At 42.0% G+C, this 23,994-nt stretch overlaps 1 protein-coding gene across 1 annotated transcript in view; it reads right to left on the bottom strand.

The window, feature by feature from the left end:
- Window positions 1-23,994, bottom strand: part of LOC126187599 (cytochrome P450 9e2-like) — an 84,191-nt gene that overhangs the window by 18,640 nt on the left and 41,557 nt on the right. Inside the window, exons 3-5 of the mRNA XM_049928786.1 lie at window positions 16,556-16,804; window positions 332-540; window positions 54-246 (exon numbers count right to left, since the gene is read on the bottom strand). Of these exons, the coding sequence (XP_049784743.1) occupies window positions 54-246; window positions 332-540; window positions 16,556-16,804 (651 nt within the window). The remainder of the gene's footprint in view (window positions 1-53; window positions 247-331; window positions 541-16,555; window positions 16,805-23,994) is intronic.

Here is a 23,994-nt window from a genome sequence, read left to right as displayed (position 1 = left end):
TCAAGTGCTGTCACTTCGTGAAGATGTTACGGTCGTTGATGCTATGTACTTACTCAAAACATCGCGTTTTGTAGGTCCGATCTTCTCTTGTTCCTCAGAGCTTACGTCACCTCGGCGTGCTTGCAGTAGCAAATTTATCACGTCCGCACGAACGATACTCTCCCTCTTTCTGGCCTGAATTGCGTCCCTTACCATTGACCTGAAGAATTGCACCGACTTTCGGTCGAAGAATGGGATTCCCAGCACCTACAATAACATTGTAAGACAAGGAAAGTCGGAAATCCGTGTAAGCACGACTATGCCAGCTCAGTAGAGTGCTCGTCGAACCTACCTGCATGACCCTCGGCGATATGAAGTAACCAGCAGCGGTAAGGGGGTTTACCTTCGTCAGTCTACGGCCCATGCGGTAAAAATTGTTGTCGCGGTCCATCAGCGAATCCACCTTGAGACCAAAAGCCGTCGTTGCAATTATGTCGTTCGCCACCCGGGTGAAGAGGTCCTTCATCTCTACGGTGAAGATGTCTTCCTTTCTTGAGGAAGCTTGGACAAAGTTATAATTAACTGTCAGCAGGTGGATATAATTACTGTAAAGCTTTCAAATGTGGAAGACTGTTTTATTTTCAATCAGTTTAATGTATAATTCGAAATGCACTGGTGTGCAAAACTTAAGAATGAAAGTTATCTTCGTACGACGTGACACTGTCAAGTAGTATAGCTTGACGAAACTTGGACAATACACAGAAAGAACTGTTACTATATAGTACAGCAGCTAACCCAAATAATTCATCAATGAGACGATCAGGAATAACACTTTTTCTTGCGGATCTAGGCGATTCAGTCCGGAACCGCGAGACTGATACGGTCGCAGGTTCGAATCCTGCCTCGGGCATGGATGTGTGTGATGTCCTTAGATTAGTTAGGTTTAAGTAGTTCTAAGTTCTAGGGGACTGATGACCTCTGATGTTAAGTCCCATAGTGCTCAGAGCCATTTGAACCAATAACACTTTTATTTACTGACAATAATTACGCTGAAGTCATCGCGACTCTCGATGATTCCCTGGGCATTACAAAACGCGGGACACGGTTCTTAAAAGCGTGTGTGTTCAGCATGGCCGGCAATGTACTCTCTGCAGCGTGTCCCACGCTGACCCAATGACCGGTAAGCGCGTTCCGCGCCTCCGCCATCACGGATGACGACCGCTGTGTGGTGCTGGTGCGAGTGAAGTTGCTGCAGTGTGTCTTCCCAACGGATCCCTCGTGTACTCGATGTGACTTAATTCGGGGAAGGAAAGGCCAGTCCACTCGACGACTGTCCTCTCGTTCCAAGAGCTCCTTCAGTTGAAAATGTTCGATGCTGTCGCGCACTGTCAGTCTCACAAAAACGTGCGAATGGGTAAACAGTACAGTGTCGGAAAAACGATGACCGGTGAGTGTACCGATCTGGAGGTCAGTAAACCCATGCATTGTACTGCCTCCCCGCACCGTAACACCTGCACCGCCAAAGCGACCGTGTTCGGTAATACACGAAATGTATTCTGAGTTGCGAATATGCGCAACCATCATCTGTATAGTGGATCGACGAGACGACCGTGAGAATTTGCAGCGGGCCGGCACTCGAACGCGGGTCTCCCGCTCATCGCGAGCGGCCGCCTTACCATCTGGCCATCCGAATGGGACTCACGGCTTGACCCAAACTTGCATATGTCGTCAACCATGTGTCTACAATTTGTACTCGTACATCCATTACGTATATTCCCGTCCTGGGGAGTCGTTCTACTTGAAAGTCGCTTGCCCGGTGTCGGCGGATAAATACGACACTGCAGTGCCTATTTCATTCCAGATTACAATGCATTGCTCCTTCAGACATGCATGCAAGTCGAGAGGAACACTGGCTCGTAATTCGGAATAACACAGACACTGCAATATCGCTTTTTCGATAGTCTTCCTGGATGCGTTACTTGTTCCCACCTCGCGCTACATAAGGGTACATAACGCACCCAGAAGAGGGTACATACTGCGCCAGGTGGTATACTGTCGGGAGACATAACGTTACATGCGCGTACTGACCTCCAAATCTTTCAACACGGTACCCTAAACAGTGAGACTGCATTCCATCTCAATGCGCGTCTTTTCAGGGCTACATTCGGTCCTGGCTTAATTTTTTATTGATGACAATGCGTGACGAGGTGGAGCAACTTCTTGGAACTAGAGGAGGATATTCTGTGAATGGACTGGTCTGCGCGTCCCCCAACGTCAGTCCCACAGATGTGTTGGGGGGACGTCCACGTGCACCAGCGACCATCCAGCAGTCGACCGCGCTGGTGGAGGGGTGGAGTGCCCCACCACACGAACCCTCACCACTCTTGCGGCCAGCATGGCAACTCGCTGGAGATCAGGCACTGCCGTCCGTGGTGATCAGTGTAAATCTTGTCTTTGAATAAAGTTCTCATTTCCGTTTGACTGTTTAATTCTTTCAGTTATCTTCTGTAGTGTAGCAGTTCCTTCCATTTACGTTCCAAGTTTCATCAGGCTGTTATTTGACAGTCCGCCCCGATAGCTGAGTGATTGCCGGCACGGTAGCTCAGCGTGTTCGGTCAGAGAGCTGGTTAGCCTCTGTAATTACAATTAAAAAAAAAAAAACTCAGTGGAAGGATCAACAAACGAACTTCAACGGATGTCGTGTGACGTCCGCAACGACCAAACCCAACGATCAACAACGAACAAAAATAAAAAAATAAAAAAAGTGGTTAGCGCGGTGGTCTGACACGCCAAAGGGCCAGGGTTCGATTCCCGGCTGGGTCGGAAATTTTCTCCGATCAGGGACTGGGTGATGTGTTGTCCTCATTATCATTTCATCACCATCAATGGAAGGCAACGGGAAACCACCACTGGGATCACTTCCCTAGACGCTCATGCGGTGGATCTCTCTGACGTGGCTTCCCCCATGACAACACCTGCCGTAAGGCGCAGCACAAAGATTTTAAAAGTTGCTTGACAGTGACACATCATTCTACAGTTAGTTGCGGCCTTAATTTTCGCACACCACTGTATTAGTACAATTATTTGTGTCTCACTTACAACTCCTAGACTGGGAAAAGTATTTACCTATCATGAGTAATTCATGATTGTGTTTCACAAGTTTCATAATAAGATTCTGAAGGTTCAAATACAGAATATATTTTAAGGCAACTGCAAGGATTCTCTGTGCAATATTTCACGCAGTTTCTAGTAAACGTTAGATCTGATTTGAAATTGAAGTCTAAAGAGTGGTACGTATTGCGTGAGTGCAATCTAGCTGGTTTGTTAGTGAATTGTTTATGTGTTCCATGGATTTTAATTGCCTTTTCTCACTACGATACGCAATGCATCAGGTTACCACTTCCCGCATAATTTCTCAATTAAAAATACGGTAACATGGTGATGAGTTACATGGTTCTCTTAATATACCATTTCTTTTTACTATTTTTCGAATATACTATGTTAAACTCTCTCTCTCTCTCTCTCTCTCTCTCTCTCTCTCTGTCTCAATCTGAGACACACACACACACACACACACACACACACACACACACACACGTACGCACGCACACACAGGCACAATATGTTATTAAACATACAGACACATGGAGCTCTCAAGCTGATATAATTGCCACTTATGTTTGAAATAATATAATTATCTAGTAGATCCTTTACATCACTGAGTAAATGGTCAAAGATTTTTTATTTGCGAATATCTCGCTTTTTCCCGTGCCACATGAACAAAGCGGAATGAAAGACAGTGTAAATCATTTCTTCTCCTGGTATTATTTATATGAATGTGGATGTTAGCTTTTTTTCGAGCTATGACTGCTTGCTGCCAACAAGCTTCGTAAGGGATAAATGTACTGTGAAGCTGTTGTAGATATATCCAGCTATTTAAATGCTCTCTACAAGACATTTATACAGTACACCATATATTGTCGTTATTAAAAGGTTCTGTGCAACGAAAAATCTCGTCCTCAGTGACAAGTTACCCAAAATAGGATACCATAAGATATTAGTTGGTAAAAATAGTAAAAGTAAGTCAATTTCTCAAATTTGTATTCCTAAAATCTGCTGGTATCCATAATGTAACAGTTACACAGATTAGACGTTAATGACCACTTGTAAAAAGGGCCTACCAGTTCAGTTTCTTGTTAATGTCAACACCTAATACTTTAAAATATCCTTCATCCTTTATTGATTTCTCTTCATGCAATATTTTTAATGGCGTGGTCCACGCTTATCCGCAACAGAATTGCAGTTATTGGAAACACAACTTACGGTTTCATAAACCATTAGCGTTCTATATTACACAAGCTAACGAAGAAAATATCCGATTGAAAATTTTCCATAGCATTAGAATCATCCCAGTTCCTGACTGAAATCTATTTCTACATTCCTGCGTTCGTTCTTTCGACCAGTGAAAAATATTGTCAGAGGCCCAAATCTGGGAGAGATACCGTCAGACGATCCACGTCATCACAACAATCGAGTTGCTACATATCGCACAGATGAATACTCGGTGCCACACACGTCCGTGTGAGCGACAGGCATCCATTGGGCATAGCGTGACAAAATTTTCGTCCACAGCTCCACGGAAAAACGACAGCGTTGCTTACACACTAGTAATCTCCTGTTAGATCACGACAAAGTGTCAGCCTGGTGCAAAGATCGAGAGTTATTTCTTGCAGTAGAGAGATGCAGACTTGTGATGTCCATGAAACGTTAGAGTGTGGTACGCTTTGACTTCCGGATTACTGAGACATTAGAATTAGCCATGCCATTTAAGTATTTGCAATTTGCATTAAATAGGTGTATGAAATGGAGAAACCACCTAATCTCAATTATAAGAAAAGCAAATGGCAGGCTATGAATCATTGATAGGAAAAGTTGTCTACAAAAGAGAAGACATATATTACTAAGGCTGACACTTTAGTACCGCCGGTTCGAATCCTGCCTCTGGCATGGATGGGTGTGATGTCCTTAGGTTAGTTAGGTTTAAGTAGTTCTGAGTTCTAGCGGACTGATGACCTCAGAAGTTAAGTCCCATAGTGCTCAGAGCCATTTGAACCAATTTAGTACCGCCCAAAAGTATAGTAGTCTTATCATGATGGATTAACAGGAGACTTATAGCGTATAAAATGAAGGGCTATGCCAATGGTTATAGGTCTGTTTGATTGCCGAGAGCGTTTAACAGATATAATGAACCATTTTAACTGCAGATACTCGAAAAAAGACGCTACATATCTCTCGAAAACCCTCTTAAAGAATTCAAAGAATCGTTTTTTCTGACTACTGGTTTGCACGTAGTGGTGAGAGGTCGGTGATACTTGTAATCTAATTTGTTATGCCCAACTTACGGATGACTGGGTTCATTGATACTCTGATCAGCAACATGCTGCTGTGACGAGACATTAGATTCGTATTCGGAAGAATGGCGCTTCAGGTCCCCACCCTGCTATCCAGAATTTGGTTGTTTACATAGTTTTCCTTAACAATTTAAAGCAAATGCCGAGGTTGCGCCTTTGACGAAACTATTCAGACGTTAAGGCAGCCGAAAATTTAATAGTCATGGGGGACTGGGAGTCGACAGTAGGAAAAGGATGCGAAGGAAAAGTAGTAGGTAAATGTGGAATGGGGGAAAGGAATGAAAGACGAAGCCACCTGGTGGAATTTGGCACAGAGCATAACTTAATCATAGCTAACACTTCGTTAAAGAATCTTGAGAGAAGGCTGTATACATGCGGAAGAGACTTGGAGACATCGGACGGTTTTGGATTAATAATATAATGCTTATACAGAGATTTAGGAACCAGATTTTAAATTGTAAGAAATTTCCAGAGACAGATATGGTCTCTGATCGCAATTTATTGGTTATGAACTGCAGATTAAAACTGAAGAAACTGCAAAAAGTCAGGAATTTAAGAAGATGGAACCTGAATAACCTGAAAGCACAAGATGTCGTAGAGAGTTGCAGAGGGAGCATTAGTCAGCGATTGACAAGAACAGGAGAAAGGGATACAGTAGAAGAAGAATGGGTAGCTTTGAGAGATGAAATAGTGAATGGGTAGCTTTGAGAGATGAAATAGTGAATGGGTAGCTTTGAGAGATGAAATAGTGAAAGCAGCAGAGGATCAGGTAGGTGAAGAGACGAGGGCCAGTAGATATCCTTAGGTAACATAAGAGATGTTGAATTTAATCGATGAAAGGAGAAAATTTAAAAAAATGTAACAAATGATGCAGGCGAAATGAAATACAAACGTCTCAAAAACGAGATCGACAAAAAATGCTGAATGGCTAAGCAGGAATGGCTGGAGAACAAATGTAGAAGCATATATCACTAGAGGTAAGATAGATACTGCCTACAGGAAAATTAAAGAGACCTTTGGAGAAAAGAGAACCACCTGTATGGATATCAAGAGCACAGATGGAAAACCAGTCCTAAGCAAAGAAGGGAAAGCAGATAGGTGGAAGGAAGGGAAAAGGAAACGGACGCAGAGGAAGATGAGAAAAGAGATATGATACTGCGAGAAGAATTTTACAAAGCACTGGAAGGCTAGGTCGAAACAAGGGCCCAGGAGTAGACAGCATTCCGCTGGAGTTACTGATCGTCTTGGGAGAGCCAGCGACGACAAAATTCTTCCATCTCGAGAGCAAGATGTATGATACAGACGAAATACCCTCACACTTCACGAAGATTACAGTAATTCCAATCCGAAAGAAAGCAGGTGTTGACAGGCGTGAAAATTACCAAACTATCAGTTTAATAAGTCACGGGTGCAAAATACTAATACGAATTCTTTAAAGAGTAATGGGAAAACTGGTAGAACCTGACCTCGAGGAAGATCAGTTTGGAAACGGAAGGTAATACTGACCCCACGTCTTAACGTTTGATGACAGAAAGAGTCGAGGGACACGATAGGGAAGAAGTGGTTTGGAAGGGAGCGAAACAGGGTTGTAGCCGATCGCCGATGTTATTCAATCTGTATAGTGAGCAAACAGTAAAGGTAACAAAAATTTGGAGCAGTATTCAATGTCCAGAGAGAAGAAATAAATACTTTACGGTTTGCCGATGACACTGTAATTCTGTCAGAAACAGCAAAGAATTTGAAAGAGCAGTTGGATGGAGTGGACAGTTTCTTGAAAGGATATAAGATGAGCATCAAGAAAAACAAAACGAGGATAATGGAATGTAATCGAATTAAATCAGGTGATGCTGAGGGAATTATATTAGGAAATGAGACATTTAAAGTAGTAAATCAGTTTTGCTATTTGGGGAGCAAAATAGCTGACGATGGTCGAAGTAGGGTGGATATAAAATGTAGACTGGCAATGGCAAAAAACCATTTCTGAAGAAGTGAAACATGGATAATAAGCAGTTTAGACTAGAGAGAATAGACACTTTTGAAATGTGGTACTACAGAATAATGCTGACGATTAGAAGAGTAGATCACATATCTAATGAGGCTAGAAGAAGGGGTCGGTTGATAGGATACATTCTGGACCACCTTTACAACGTACCTGGTTCTTAACGGGGTGCGACAGATCAAAATTGAACTGACCAAACATATACCATCTTATCTTGTCAAAGGCGGATGTAGGGGGATCATTATGTATGACGGTCAGCCAGACACTTGCTGCCGGTGTGGCCAAGAAGGGCACGTCAGGTCGCCGACGACGGCTTACTAAAATTCCGATGGGTGAATCTATGCCTCGCGGGCGCGGTGGCCGAGCGGTTCCAGGCGCTTCAGTCTGGAACCGCGCGATTGCTACGGTCTCAAGTTCGAATCCTGCCTCGAGCGTGGATATGTGTGATGTCCTTAGGTTAGTCAGGTTTAAGTGGTTCTAAGTTCTAGGGGACTGATGACCTCAGATGTTAAGTCCCATAGTGCTCAGAGCCATTTCAGCTAATCTATGCCTCCTTCTACGGTGACGACCGTTCCTCTAAATTACGCCGAGGTTGCAAGGGCGGCAGCCCTTTCCGACGCTGACCACATTCGTCCGATAGCCGCCCCCGATAGTGAGGTCATGATGGAGTTCACAGTACCGGATCCGGCCCCAACAACGGCGCCCTCTCGAGGATAATCACCGACCGACCTCGCAAGAAAGCATGGATGCCAGGAGTGCGTAACAATTTTCTTTTAATGTCTTAACTGTCGCTGCAGGCAGTGCGATGTCGTCAGTGGTGGTCCGCGTGGACGGTATATGAAGTGAATCCTGGTTCGTGGCGTGAAGATAATGATGGATCCTCCTGTTTCATTAATATTCCAGTTACGGCGGTGGTTCACGTCTCCGTTGTAGTCGAATCAGTTGGCAGCACTGGCTCGATAATAATAGTTCCAGTAGGTGCGTTGTCGTCACGCGCGCGGCGCTTTATTATTAAAAGTTTACTAATCACGCGGTGCGAATAGGTCGGAATTATGCAATGTCTTTAGTATTTACTAAAGGTGGTTAACGCCAATATTCCGCACAGTTCTTTCACCGTGTTGCCACAGGAAAACAGTCACATCTTTCACCGTGTTGCCACAGGAAAACAGTCACATGTGTTTATCACTATAACAGTCCGTTAAGCATCAGTTCAAGTCACGTCGTCGTCTTTAAGACAGTTTGGACGATATAATAAACGTTCCTTGATCAAATTACAGCACTGTTCTTTTACTTAACATTTTGGTTTGTTCCACTTTCACGCAATTCTAACAGTTAGTGTCTCCACACGACAATGGTGTCTGACTCGTGGCTAATTGTCACAAGTTCACACAGTTTGTAAAATCGTCACCGCAAACACTCGATTACTTTTCAGGTTTTACTGTTCACTTAATAATGCACGACCTCCTATTAACACAGCGGACGCACTGTAATTAATTGTTCATCCGCGTATCACCGTCTTTCACGCCGAAATTTGCCACGTTTTTCCACCCGCGAACCGGCCACGTACCACAACAACTCGCACGCCCTCTGTCGATAGTCGTTCGCTCTCTCTCTGACACAGTACTTCTCCTAGCCTAACCAAAGTTTTACAAAGCATATAGAACCAGAACATTCATATTCGTACAATGTTGTTGTAGTGGTCTTCAGTCCAGAGACTGGTTTGATGCAGCTCTCCATGCTACTCTATCCTGTGCAAGCTTCTTCATCTCACAGTACCCACTGCAGCATACATCCTTCTGAATCTGCTTAGTGTATTCATCTCTTGGTCCCCCTCTACGATTTTTACCCTCCACACTGCCCTCCAATACTAAATTGGTGATCCCTTGATGCCTCAGAACATGTCCTACCAACCGATCCCTTCTTCTAGTCAAGTTGTGCCACAAGCTCCTCTTCTCTCCAATTCTATTCAATACCTCCTCATTAGTTATGTGATCTACCCATCTAATCTTTAGCATACTTCTGTAGCACCACATTTCGAAAGCTTCTATTCTCTTCTTGTCTAAACTATTTATCGTCCATGTTTCACTTCCATACATGGCTACACTCCATACAAATACTTTCAGAAACGACTTCCTGACACTTAAATCTATACTCGATGTTAACAAATTTCTCTTCTTCAGAAACGCTTTTCTTGCATTGCCAGTCTACATTTTATATCCTCTCTACTTCGACCATCATCAGTTATTTTGCTCCCCAAATGGCAAAACTCCTTTACTACTTTAAGTCTCTCATTTCCTAATCTAATTCCTCAGCATCACCAGACTTAATTCGACTACATACCATTATCCTCGTTTTGCTTTTGTTGATGTTCATCTTATATCCTCGTTTCAAGACACTGTACATTCCATTCAACTGCTCTTCCAAGTCCTTTGCTGTCTCTGACAGAATTACAATGTCATCGGTGAACCTCAAAGTTTTTATTTCTTCTCCATGGATTTTAATACCTACTCCAAATTTTTCTTTTGTTTCCTTTACTGCTTACTCAATATACAGATTGAATAACATCGGGGAGAGCCTACAACCCTGTCTCACTCCCTTCCCAACCACTGCTTCCCTTTCATGTCCCTCGACTCTTATAACTGCCATCTGCTTTCTGTACAAATTGTACTTTACCCCTGCCACCTTTAGAATTTGAAAGAGAGTATTCCAGTCAACATTGTCAAAAGCTTTCTCTATGTCTACAAATGCTAGAAACGTAGGTTTGCCTTTCCTTAATCTTTCTTCTAAGATAAGTCGTAAGGTCAGTATTGCCTCACGTGTTCCAATATTTCTACGGAATCCAAATTGATCTTCCCCTAGGTTGGCTTTTACTAGTTTTTCCATTCGTCTGTAAAGAATCCGTGTTAGTATTTTGCAGCTGTGGCTTATTAAACTGATTGTTCGGTAATTTTCGCATCTGTCAACACCTGCTTTCTTTGGGATTGGAATTATTATATTCTTCTTGAAGTCTGAGGGTATTTCGCCTGTCTCATACATCTTGCTCACCAGATGGTAGAGTTTTGTAAGGACTGGCTCTCCCAAGGCTGTCAGTAGTTCTAATGGAATGTTGTCTACTCCTGGGGCCGTGTTTCGACTTAGATCTTTCAGTGCTCTGTCAAACTCCTCACGTAGTATCATATCTCCCATTTCATCTTCGTCTACTTCCTCTTCCATTTCCATAATATTGTCCTCAAGAACATCGCCCCTGTATAGACCCTCTATATACTCCTTCCACCTTTCTGCTTTCCCTTCTTTGCTTAGAACTGGGTTTCCATCTGAGCTCTTGATATTCATGCAAGTGGTTCTCTTTTCTCCAAAGGTCTCTTTAATTTTCCTGTAAGCAGTATCTATCTTACCCCTCATGAGATAAGCCTCTACATCCTTACATTTGTCCTCTAGCCATGCCTGCTTAGCCGTTTTGCACTCCCTGTCGATCTCATTTTTGAGAAGTTTGTATTCCTTTTTACCTGCTTCACTTACTGCATTTTTGTATTTTCTCCTTTCATCAATTAAATTTAGTATCTCTTCTGTTACCCAAGGATTTCTACTAGCGCTCGTCTTTTTACCTACTTGATCCTCTGCTGCCTTCACTATTTCATTCCTAAAACTACCCATTCTTCTTCTACTGTATTTCTTTCCCCCATTCCTGTCAATTTTTCCCTTATGCTCTCCCTGAAACTCTGTACAACCTCTGGTTTAGTCAGTTTATCCAGGTCCCATCTCCTTAAATTCCCACCTTTTTGCAGTTTCTGCAATTTTAATCTACAGTTCATAACCAATAGATTGTGGTCAGAGTCCATATGTGCCCCTGGAAATGTCTTAGAATTTAAAATCTGGTTCTGAAATCTCTGTCTTACCATTATATAATCTGAAACCTTCTAGTATCTCCAGGGTTCTTCCATGTATACAACCTTCTTTCATGATTCTTGAACCAAGTGTTAGCTATGATTAAGTTATACTCAGTGCAAAATTCTACCAGGCGGCTTCCTCTTTCATTCCTTGTCCCCAAGCCATATTCACCTACTACGTTACCTTCTCTTCCTTTTCCTACTGTCGAATTCCAGTCACCCATGACTATTAAATTTTTGTCACCCTTCACTACCTGAATAATTTCTTTTATCTCATCATACATTTCAGCAATTTCTTCATCATCTGCAGAGCTAGTTGGCATATAAACCTGTAGTACTGTAGTGTGCGTGGGCTTCGTGTCAATCTTGGCCACAATAATACGTTCACTATGCCGTTTGTAGTAGCTTACCCGCACTCCTATTTTTTTATTCATTATTAAACTTACTCCTGCATTACCCCTATTTGATTGTGTATTTATAACCCTGTATTCACCTGACCAAAAGTCTTGTTCCTCCTGCCACCGAACTTCGCTAATTCCAACTACATATCTAACTTTAACCTATCCATTTCCCTTTTTAAATATTCTAAGGTACCTGCCCGATTAAGGGATCTGACATTCCACGCTCCAATCCGTAGAACGCCAGTTTTCTTTCTCCTGGTAACGACGTCCTCTTGAGTAGGCCCCGCCAAGAGATCCGAATGGGGGACTATTTTACCTCCGGTATATTTTACCCAAGTAAAATCATACAGTAAAGCTGCATGCCCTCGGGAAAAATTACAGCTATAGTATCCCCTTGCTTTCAGCCGTTCGCAGTACCACAACAGCAAGGCCGTTTTGGTTAGTGTTACAGGGCCATATCAGTCAGTCATCCAGACTGTTGCCCCTGTAACTACTGAAAAGGCTGCTGCCCCTCTTCAAGAACCACACGTTTGTCTGGCCTCTCAACAGATACCCCTCCATTGTGGTTGCACCTACGGTATTGCTATCTGTATCACTGAGGCACGCAAGCCTCCCCACCAACGGCAAGGTCCATGGTTCATGGGGGGGGGGGGGGCATGGGGAGGCCACATTTTATATTCGCACAATGTAAAATATAAAACAATAGCAAAATGAATGAAGAAACAATGTGATGTATTAACAAATAAAGAATAGTTGAAATAAATGATACATACATACTATGACAAAGTAATGCACAAAAGAAAAAAAATATTATCGAATTTCGGGGAATGCAATTTTTTTACATGTGCCCCCCCATTTTATCATGAGATGCTACACAGAACATCTTATGATAAAATGTCCTTACACATATAAGCCATATGCTACAAGTGATTTGTTTATCTTTAACTTTGGCACTTTATCAATTTGCGTTATAAATTGTCAATTAATATTAAAAGAGATGAACTTATCTAACAGCAAAAAAAATTACATAACTTTCACATTTTAAACAAAACATATCTCTCACTGCAACAAATAACTAATTCGTTACATTACGGAAATTTGACCATAATGAAAAAGAAGAAAAAACATTATGTGTTCAGTCCAAGAAAATATATATATAGCTACAATTATACACTATGAACCTGAATATATACACATACGCGTTCGTATTTTGCCCACGCAAAGTCTTGTCATTGTATTACTGTTTTTTAAAGCTTGCTCCCTCTCTCTCTTTTCACATTTTGACTATAGTGTCATATTTTTTATTTACCCTCACTATCACAGATTCAAAATAAATATGGTATATATTGCCTGTCTTACATCAATTGACTATATTTCATATATATAATCTTTTGGAGTGAGTATTCCCTAACTGTGTGTCATATCATTAAATATAATTTGCAAAATTACAGATTATTACATCATATTGTCTGTGTTCTTTGACATAAATTGGTTTAATTTGTTACAATATGGTCACTGTTTAAAATATCATGGGCTCACATATATATACATAAACTTTATCATCTTACAATCTCATTAACATTTGACTCTGTTCAGCAGTTATAGGTCATATTCTACTTCTCACAAAATTATTTACTGACCAAATACTCAATTAAGGTTTCAGAGTCCTTGCCCTATAAGGCTTTAAATCCACTATACTTTTAAGAGCAAACTTCTTTTTCGATTTTGGGTAAATCATATAAAATGCATTCGGGTGGGGTATACTAGCCACCTCAAATGGACCTTTGTACACATCAAAGAATTTAGAAATCTCACTATCTATTTCTTTAGACTTCTCATATGTTTTAACTAAAACTAAATCCCCTCTTCTTAATTCAAGTCCTTTTATTTTGTCATCATGTCCTTTGTTCCTTTTCAACAGTTTCTTCTCTACCAGCTCTCTTACTCTTTTCTTCTTTTCGTCCCAACTTAATTCCTCCTTAGTAGGGAAAGATAACTTTTCCTCCACCAAACTTTTCTGTCTCTCACCTTCCACAATCTCCTGAGGAGTAAACCCTGTTACATCATGATCAATAGTATGCATAACCTATTCAATATTTCCTGCTATATCTCTCCAAGAACTGTGGTTACTGCTACTGTAGGTACAGCAGAATCTGCCAATCTCCCTCATATAACGTACTATGGGGTTCCCCTGTGGGTGATATGTTGAAGTGTAAATTACTGTAACTCCCTGATTGGCAAGAACTTCTTTCCACTTCTTACATGCAAACTGTGACCCATTGTCAAACAATATGGATTTAGGTTACCCAAACTTCACAAAATAATCACCTTCCAACTTGCTCAAAACGGCTTTCCCAGTAACTTTACGTAACGGATAAGTTTTATAAGTTTATAAAATACTTCTAAGACTACAAAAATGTACGCAGAACCTCCCTTAGTCTTCAGCAATGCACCATAAAAATCCACAGATAACAGTTCCATCACATCATTCAGTTTTATATTTTGTATAGGAAGCTTACATGTTTGATTTGTAACTTTTGCTCTTTGACATTTGTCACAGGTTTACCATGTTGTCTAAAGACACACTTTCCCTTGACTTCTGTACACACCTGTTAGCACCTACATGTCCAAAACTCAAATGTATATAATCTGTTATCTCATCTATATATTCCTGAGGCCAACACACTCTCCAGTCATCAGAATTTTCATCAGTTCGCCTAAACAATACCCCATCATAAATTTTGTAATATTTTGGCAATTTATTGTTACTATCTTTCCTTTCCAACTCACATTTCACCATCTTCTATATTTCATCCTGATTCTGGTACCTTCTCATGTTTTTACAAATCCCTTCAATTTTTTCCCTTGAACACCTTTTATATAAAATAGTGTTCCTCATCCATATCGTACCCCACCTCATTAGCTTCACTCAACGGTAACCTGGATAAAGCATCTGCAGTTTTGTTCTGTGTACCTTTAACATACTTTATCTAAAAAGGAAACTGTTGTAAGAACAAAGTCCATCTTGTTAACTGTCTATGTACCAGCTAAAACTTTTTGAAAAATATAAGGGCTCCGTGATCAGTATAAATGATAGTTTTATTTCCCCGTAGGTAATCTCTAAACCTTTGGAATCCTCAAACTTTTGCCAATGCTTCACACTCAGTCACAATGTAATTTCTCTCATACCTGGTCAATGACCTACTTGCAAAGGCTATCGTCCTACGAACTTCATTTTCCTCATCCCCAAAATTTTGAAACGATTCCACTCTAATACTGTACCCACTCGAATCAGTCCCCAAACAAAATGGTTTACTAAGATCAGGATGGTGTGAAATCTCTTCCTCTTTCAAAGCTTCCTCACTATGTCTCGTGGTCTTATCATGGCGTGTTTATCTTCTGCCGTTAGGTCAGACGATAGAAATGCCACTTGCACGCTTAGAGTAGCAGACTGACGGTGACCAACTTTAAACAGAACTTGATTAATTTTCACACACATTTATTAAAATAATAACAAGCAAAAAAGTAACTTAACTTGGTTCTGGATGCTATTTACAATTGACATTCTGAAGTTCCTTTGGTTTTGGTACGTTAATCTTATTCTCACATATCTCTGATACTTGACAAAGTGTCTATACATTTATCTTCATGGCTATGGACAGGAATATGGTAATCTTATTAGGCACAGACTGAAACTTGACTTCAGACTAATGCAGACTAATGCAGACTGGTACAGACAGGTGCAGATAAATGCAGACTCGTACAGACTAATGCAGACTGACTAATTGGAGGTCTGTACACTCGTTATAATAACTCACGCGTTCTGGTATCATTGCGCGAGGAGAAAAGGTTCTACGTTAGCAGCAATCTCATTGGCTGCGTTACATATTAATACGCGGATCGGCGGACGCAGAATTTGGTCCGTCTCTATGACAGCGCCATCTCGTAGTGCGGAGACAGACGAGCGCTGCGCCTGCGCTGTTGTGCTTAGCGGGGCGCGCTCTAGTGGGAAAGTTGTGTACGTGCTGACTACGCGGAACCATGTACACAACAGTACCCATAAAAATTTCAACTCTTTTCTATTCCTCGGGGATGGACACTCTTCAATTGCTTTCATTTTGTCTGGATCGACTTTAATACCAGTAGTAGACAAAATTCTACCCAAAAACTTTATCTCCTTGCGAACAAACTCACACTTTTTGAGTCTCAGGGTCATGCCCCCTATCCTTAAGGCTTGAAACAACTCATTTAATAAACAACAATGTTCTTCCCATGACTAAGTGGCAACTAATAGGTCATCCATATATATTGTTAGTTTTGAACTCAACTCTGGTCCTAATACTTGATCAAGGGCTCGTATAAAAACAGATACACTAATATTCGGCCCGAATGGGACAACAGTGTATTGGTAACACTTCCCATTTACCAAAAACGCTGTATACTTCCTATATTCCTTGGCTAGTGGCACCTGCCAGTATCTGGATGTCAGATCGAGACTAGTAAGATAGTTTACTTTGTGATACCTCTGTAACATCCACTCTATACTTTCTGGCCTATCAGTTTCTCTCCTTACCACTTCATTTAACACTCTGGCATCAATAACTAGTCTCACACTACCATCTTTCTTGCCCACAACGAACAAAGGTGAATTATATTCACTCTTCCTTCGCTCTATAACACCACAATCCAACATCCTCTCAATCTCTTTATTCACTGCTTCTCTCTGCACGAACGGTGTGGAGTATGGTTTTTTCGAAAAAGGTTCATGCGGTTTGATATCCAACTTACATTCAGTGTTCTTTACTCTTCCTGCTTTGTCAGAAAAATCTTCCCTATTTACCCACAACACTTCTTTCAGTTCTCCTTTCTGGCATTCACCGAACCCTTCAACTTTAGACGTTTGGTTCTCCAGTTCGTCTATCAGTCCATTTGTATCCTCCTCACTTCTATAATCCAAGTTCAGCTTAACATTACCCAAACTAGTCCCTACAGGCATCATCTTCACTTTCAAATGCCCTAATAAGTTGTCCTTGTCTATAACCAGTCCATCAAACTTTACACTGATCCTTGACCCATCACCCTCAAAATTAACAAAACTTTCCCCACAATTTATCTCTGCTTTGCACTCTGTCAACCAACCCATGCCCAATATAATATTCACTGTTAACCCAGGTACTATGAAAAAAATTATATACTAGACCTATGTCCGAATTCTCGAATTCCAGAATTATTTGATGTTTAATATCCTTGCATAATTTCCCTGTAGCACCCACTATCTTCAAACCTACTACTGGTACATTCATCACTTCATTATGCTCCTTTATGTTATTAAATAAACTTTCAACAATAGCTCTAATTTCACTACCTGAATCCAAAAGAGCTTTTTCTTCCCCATCATACATTCCAATTCTCACAAAAGGTTGCTTAATCCTGTCCTCCTCATCACTCCTTTCTTCACGTAACAAATCCTGCTCAATTTCTCTATGAACCCAGTCATCACTATTCAACTTCGAACTTTCATTCCCTTCTAAACATTTCTGAAGAGCACAAACACTTACTTCCTCCTTATCATCGTCTGCTATTCCTACATCTCCATGAATAATAAAAACATTAAGTTCTTCCTCATTAATTATTCTCTCTTTATGGTTCAAAGCATGTGTATTCATCACTTCTCCATGGACCTCCGAAACTGACCCTTCTCCTAGCTTAACATCTTTTCGTAAACGATCACATTCATGGAAAGCACCCACCCTTTTTACTACTTTCTTTCTCTCCTCCCCTACTGCAACCGTTACTTATATGCTTCCTTTCACTATTATCACTAGCATTTTGCAATATCTTCTGTTCCTTTATCTCCCTCTTTTGCTGCCCTTCATATTCTTTAACTCCCTCATACACCTGGGACAATCTTTCCATACATGGGTCCCTTAATTCTTTAACTTCAGGTCCAATTTCTTCAATCACCAGACCATACTGACTACATACCCTATCACCATAATCATTACTAATACTATTACACATCACTGTATCCCTTACATTACCATGGTAATTTGAAAATTCAATAGGCCCTAACCTATGACCCGCACCAGCCTGGGCCATCACTGTAGCGGGGTTCCGTTTCCCTCTCGTGACTCCCCTACTGTCTGATAACCTTGGCTATTTCCTCTGAAATTTCCTCGGCCACTTCCTCTACCTCTAACATTTACTTGGTTCACTCTTCCTATTCTATCCTGATTCTCATGATGACCATCTACATGCCTGTTTTCATTAAATGAACAGCCCACTTGCCAACTGTCTACATCCCTCACTCTGTTCAGAAAATCTTTAATAGTATTAATATTTCCTATCAACCCTCATCTTGTATTAGGAGGCAACTTCCCTATCAATACTTCTATAGTGTCTTTCTCACTCCATGGGCTGTCCAAATATTTCAGTTTACTGATCCACTTCTCACAATATTCTCTCATATTCTCCCTAACCCTCCTGTCATACCGTGGAGCCTTCTTAAAAGATTCTATGACACCACTTTGTTTTTCTTTTGACCAGCTCTCTTTCAAAAACGCTGACACAAAATCCTCAAATGTTTCATATTTTTCTGGTACATCAGCTCCGTAATCTAAACCTTCCAAGCCACCACGACCATCTGGTGTTTGGAGGTGACTACAATTGCATAATGGCGCCCAGAGACCAACTCCCATGACATAATCCGTCCCCGGAAATCGAGACGCTAATTCGAGACCTGCAGATGGTGGACACTTGGGAACATCCACAACGATCCGCTGGTGGTTGGACTGCGCCAAACCGGCACTGAGGCGAACGTTGATAACCTACGGTCGCGACCACGCTGCTTGGCGTAGACATACACTCGATTTTTACTTCAGGGTACTGCGTGTCTGCGATGCTATGGCGCCATCTCTGGAGCGACAAACGGCGGTCAGCCATGCTAAGACTCAGATCATCGCTAATATGTGACGCCACCCAGAGGGGGTGGTCATCCGCTCAAGAACGCAGGATCGGATACCGAGCTAATGCCCATCGATGTTCCACAAACTTCGTAAACGTAAACGACGCCAAAGACCGCTTATGCGCTTCATCGATACGGAGGACAGTCGTCGCCTCACCACGCAACAAGACATAAACACAGTATTCTACAATCATTATTCCCAGCTCTATTCAGCTCAGACTCCTGATGCGACAGCACTGGAGGACGTCTCTCAGACGATTTACGGCGCTGTCACTCCGGCAATGGAAGCGGCCTTGATGGAAAAAAAATAACGGAAGAAGAAGTGATCGACAATCGACGCCATTAGAAAAGGACTGTCAACAAGTCTCTGGGTCCTGATGGCATCCCCTTGGAATTTTACCGGACTTTTCAATATTTAATAGCCACCCGATGGGGGAACATCTGTCGCAAACTACTATCCCAAGAAATCCTGCTCCCTGCAGCCCTTATGGAACGGATGATTATTCCTACTCACAAACCGTCCAGTGGCTCACAGCTATAGGACTACCACCCACTGACGGTATTCAACTGCGACTTTAAGATCTTTTCTAGACTGTTGGCGGCACAGGTACACCAGACCTCACGACACGTCATCTCACCTGATCAAACGTCATTAGGAAGCGACAATAATCTTCAAAGACTTCAAAGACTTGACCTCAGTGGCGAGGGCACGTCATCTGAAGGGTACGCTGGCGGCAATCCATTTCAGTCAAGCTTTGGACTGCCTGGACCACATCTATTTGGAAGCGGTTCTCCAACATATGCGGTACCCACAGCCATTCATCACTGTTGTCATGCGACTACTCTGTGGTGCGACATCCAAGGTTATCGTCAATGGCTGACCTAGAGCCCCTCACCATTTCTCGAGCGATACACCAAGGCTGCTCTCTGTCCACTTTATTTTACGCTGTGGCTATGCAAGCAGTCCTAGCGGCTTGCGCCAACGACTAACGGGTATGACGTTACGAGGCCACACTTTCCCATGTAAAGCATACGCTGACGACCTGGTGATTGTCATCCGCAACAGCGATGACACCGCCAGCGCACTGAAGTGGATAGCTACACATAGCACGGCCACTGGTAGTCGTATCGACGTTGCAAAATCGGTGACGATGAACATCGAGGTAGGACTGTCTGAGGATAGCGTCACCCCCTTACAGCTCAGAGATACTTTGAAATGCCTCAGCATTGATTTCACAGACGATATGCAACGAACCGCTGTTCACAACTCTCGACGGCTTTTACGAAATGTTCGCACTCGGATAGCCAGCAACCACCTACGAGCCCTGGACGTCGTCCAACGGACCCAGTATGGCAACACACATTTAGCATCAAGCATTCCTCACATCACCCAGATATTACCTTGAAAGGCATCTGCTAAGGTCTGATCAGGGCAGATCCAGAAAATAAAGTTGGTAGTTGCCAACCGCAAGGCGGACTGAGTACAATATCTTTGAGTAGGAGGATCTATGATGGTTAAGAGAGCCGGGCGCGCGCAGTGAAAAACTCGGTTGGGAGTCGCAGAGAGGTGCTCGGAGGAAGCAGACGTGTGGTGACAGCTTTAAGGTAGAACTAACGCTGCACAGTTTACACTGAGTAAACTTTAACGAGTTAATGGGAGAAGCTATATAATGATTTCAAAATGGTTTTTGTTAGATAACGTTCAGAGTTTGGATTTGTATGTCCAAGGTTTGACACAGTAAGGGTTTTGTAAAATTTTTTGTAAGGGTGATTCGTGCTACAAAAATGTTGGAAATGGTAGTATTGTGTATGACTTAAAATTTTAACAATATATATATCGAGATCAACATTGTGTTCAAATCTAACATCCTGAATCATAATCTACATCCTTTGCTTGTATTGAATATGAAAATGAGTAGTGAAGTGAAGTTACCCACCAATAAAAGAACGTGAAGAAAATGAGGCCTCTATGCAATATATATGTGCAGTTCATGATTTGAAATCGATTTTGGTATAAATAAAGTAATCAGAGCAAAGTTATTTCAAATAACTAATTTTATACCATTGCACCACTGGCATTATTCAAGGCAAGATATAATTTCATTAATTAAACATCTGGGCCACAAGTTAAATTTTCAGTACCATCTTAATGCCATTGCACAAACAGCATTAGTCTCTTAAACTTGATTGCTGAGTCAAATACATGTTTCATTATTGGCAAAATGGAGGACTGCAAGAAACAAGTTTGCAGATGCAGTCAGTTGCAGATCTGTTGAATAATTAATTTGGGACAATTTTATCTTAGATACTTTCACTAATTAAAAAGGAAACCATTTTTGTTAGATGCTTTCAACCTATTCCGGTGATGTTAGCTCGCTGTATACTGGCGGCTTTTGAGTTCTTCGTGAGTTTGGGAATGCTTTTCAAGATCAAATATGAGACTCTCACCCTTCCCCCAGAGCGGGGAGGGCTTGCCCATTATAACATTCATGACAGAGTGGTCGCCCTATTTGTGAGTGCGTTACTCAAACTACGTGCACCATCTTCCGGACAGTTTGACGAGTTTGTTAACAGAAGAACCAGCACCGCCCTCCCTGTTGCCACCTGTGCCAATACAACATGTCCCCTCGTCACACTTCTACATCAGTATCTTTTACCTCGAACTCAGTTACGTTAGACTTGCCTTACCAGTGATTCAACTGGGGATGGCAGTTGCTGGTCCTGCAACGTGGATGATCCGATAACGTTGTGGAGAGGAAGGACCCGAACGTCAGCTGGCGAGTAGTGTGCAGGACAATTCACCACTTAGCACTGGACACTGCCGTCACGGCGATGTGGTATATCACTGTCAGTAGTAATCAGGTGACCAGACCAAGACTACATGCGATCCATATGGTGGACTCATCCACGTGCATGAGCTGTGGCGCTCAAGACACGATGAACTCCGTCTGAGCTGTGGCGAGTCTGCGGCAGTGTGGCACTCCGAGTGCCACTTCGAGTGACGCCAAATCATATCGACCGCAAGACTATCTTGTTCCCGGATGAGACATATTACCCACACACGAAAACTAATGCCATGATGTGGCTTCATGGACATGCAGTGCATTATTTGTTTCCAGACGGCACTAGAACACTTTAGACTTTTGGAACCATTTGCAGGAACGACATTGCAAGGTCCTCCGTAACCCAAAGTATTGACAATATTTTTCCCTTTATTTCTGGAGTGCGTTCCAAGACCCTCCACGTAGCTGGAACATCATGGGTAAGAGATGCTACAATTACAAGACGATGATAGAATACTACACAGTACAACGTGGGATCTACCTTGGTCATTGCGAGAAGTCATACCTGGATGATACAGCAAATAGAGGGTTTCATTGCGCCCCCTCGCACTTTGTAGCAGTATTTGCCACACTTCCCGTTTTTGGCCCTGGTGCGAAAGTTCTTTGCAGTTTTTATTTCCCATCCGGTGCAGGATGTAGTACCGGTTTTATTTTCATGGCTTCCTTAGCCTCACACTTGGTTCTTTTTCTTTATGCCCTTTGCTGCAACTATAAGCATCTTTTCAGTTATGTGCGACCCCAACTCGACACAACGAGTGTACTCACTGGTTTCAGTTACTTACCTACTGTGAAAAAAAACAGTAAAAGTAAAAATAAAAATTAAAAACAAATAAAATAACAAAAAACATTCAAAACAATACACCCATTGCATCCTGTGGACCACATCCCCAGGATGGGAGGGAGGAGACATCATGGCCAGGCCTCTGGTTGCAATCCCTGCCCACCTTGCCTCCGCCACCCCACTATCTGACCCAATTCAATAAAAATAAAATAAAAAACAAAGGGAGTAACGTCTTTCATTCATAACCAAAACGTCTGTTGTCCCAGGTTCGAATCTCGCCGCTGCTGCAATTTTGATTAATAATCAGCATTGGTGGGCGAAGACTTCTGGCATAAGAAGTCAGCCTCATTCTGCCAACGACCTTCTCAAAGATGGTGGAGAAGTGAACAGATGTCCTTGGGGTGGGAAACTACCCCTAAAGGCGGAATAATCAGCAACGATCAACGGCATGGGCATGCAGAAGGCAATGGAAATCACTCCATTAGAGACACATAACATGTATCCACAGGTCACATGCCCTATAATTGAAAAAGTGACATGATGATCTCTCTATTGCAAAAGATTCTGGAATAGTCACTCATTGGGATCTCCAGAAGGGGACAGACAAAGGTAGGCGACCATGGAAAAAAGATTGAACAACCAACAAAAGGATAACGTTCTACATGTCTGGGTGTGGAATATGAGAAGCCTGAATGTAGTAGAGAAGCTAGAAAATCTGAAGCGGGAAATGCAAAGGCTCATTCTAAATACAGTAGGTGAAATAGGAAATGGAAACAAGACAAGGATTTCTTGACAGATGAGTACAGCATAATATCAACAGCATCAGAAAAAGGTATAAGGGGAGTAGGATTCGTTAAGAATAGGAAGGTAGGGCAGAGAACATCTTGTTGTGAACAGTTCTGTGAAAGGGTTGTTCTTAGAATCGACAGTAAACTGGCACCGACAAAGATAGTTCAGCAATACATGTCGATGTCTCAAGCTGCAGGTGAAGAGATACAGAAAGTATATGAGCATACTGAAAGGATAATACACCACGTAAAGGCAGATGAAAACCTATAGTCATGGGGGACTGGAATGCAGTTGTAGGGGGAATGAGTAGAAGAAAAGGTTACAGGGGAATATGGGCTTGGGACAAGGAATGAGAGAGGAGAAAGACTAATTGAGTTCTGTAACAAATTTGAACTATTAACAGCGAATACTCTGTTCAAGAATCACAAGAGGAGGAGGTATACTTGGAAAACGCTGGGTGATATGGGAAGATTTCAGTTAGATTACATCATGGTCATGGTCAGACAGAGATTCCGAAATCAGATACTGGATTGTAAGGCGTACCCAGGTGCAGATATAGACTCAAATCACAATATAGTATTGATGAAGAGTAGGCTGAAGTTTGAGACATTTGTCAGGATGAATCAATGTGCAAAGAAGTGGATACAGAAGTACTAAGGAATGACAAGCTACAGTTCAATTTCTCTAAGGCTATAGAGGCAACAATAAGGAATAGCTCAGTAGGCAATACAGTTGAAGAGGAATGGACGTCTCTAAAAAGCGCCATCACAGAAGTTGGGAAAGTAAACATAGGTACAAAGAGGGTAACTGCGAAGAAACCATGGGTAGCAGAAGAAATACTTCAACTGAACGATGAAAGGAGGAAATACAAAAATGTTGCAAGAAACTGAGAAACACAGAAAAACAAGTCACTGAGGGATGAAACAAATAGGAAGTGCAG

The sequence above is a fragment of the Schistocerca cancellata genome, chromosome 5 (genome assembly GCF_023864275.1).
Source record: "Schistocerca cancellata isolate TAMUIC-IGC-003103 chromosome 5, iqSchCanc2.1, whole genome shotgun sequence".
NCBI classification, from domain to species: Eukaryota; Metazoa; Arthropoda; class Insecta; order Orthoptera; family Acrididae; genus Schistocerca; species Schistocerca cancellata.
Note: the sequence above shows the minus strand (reverse complement) of the source record. Positions and strands in the feature narration are given on the sequence as shown.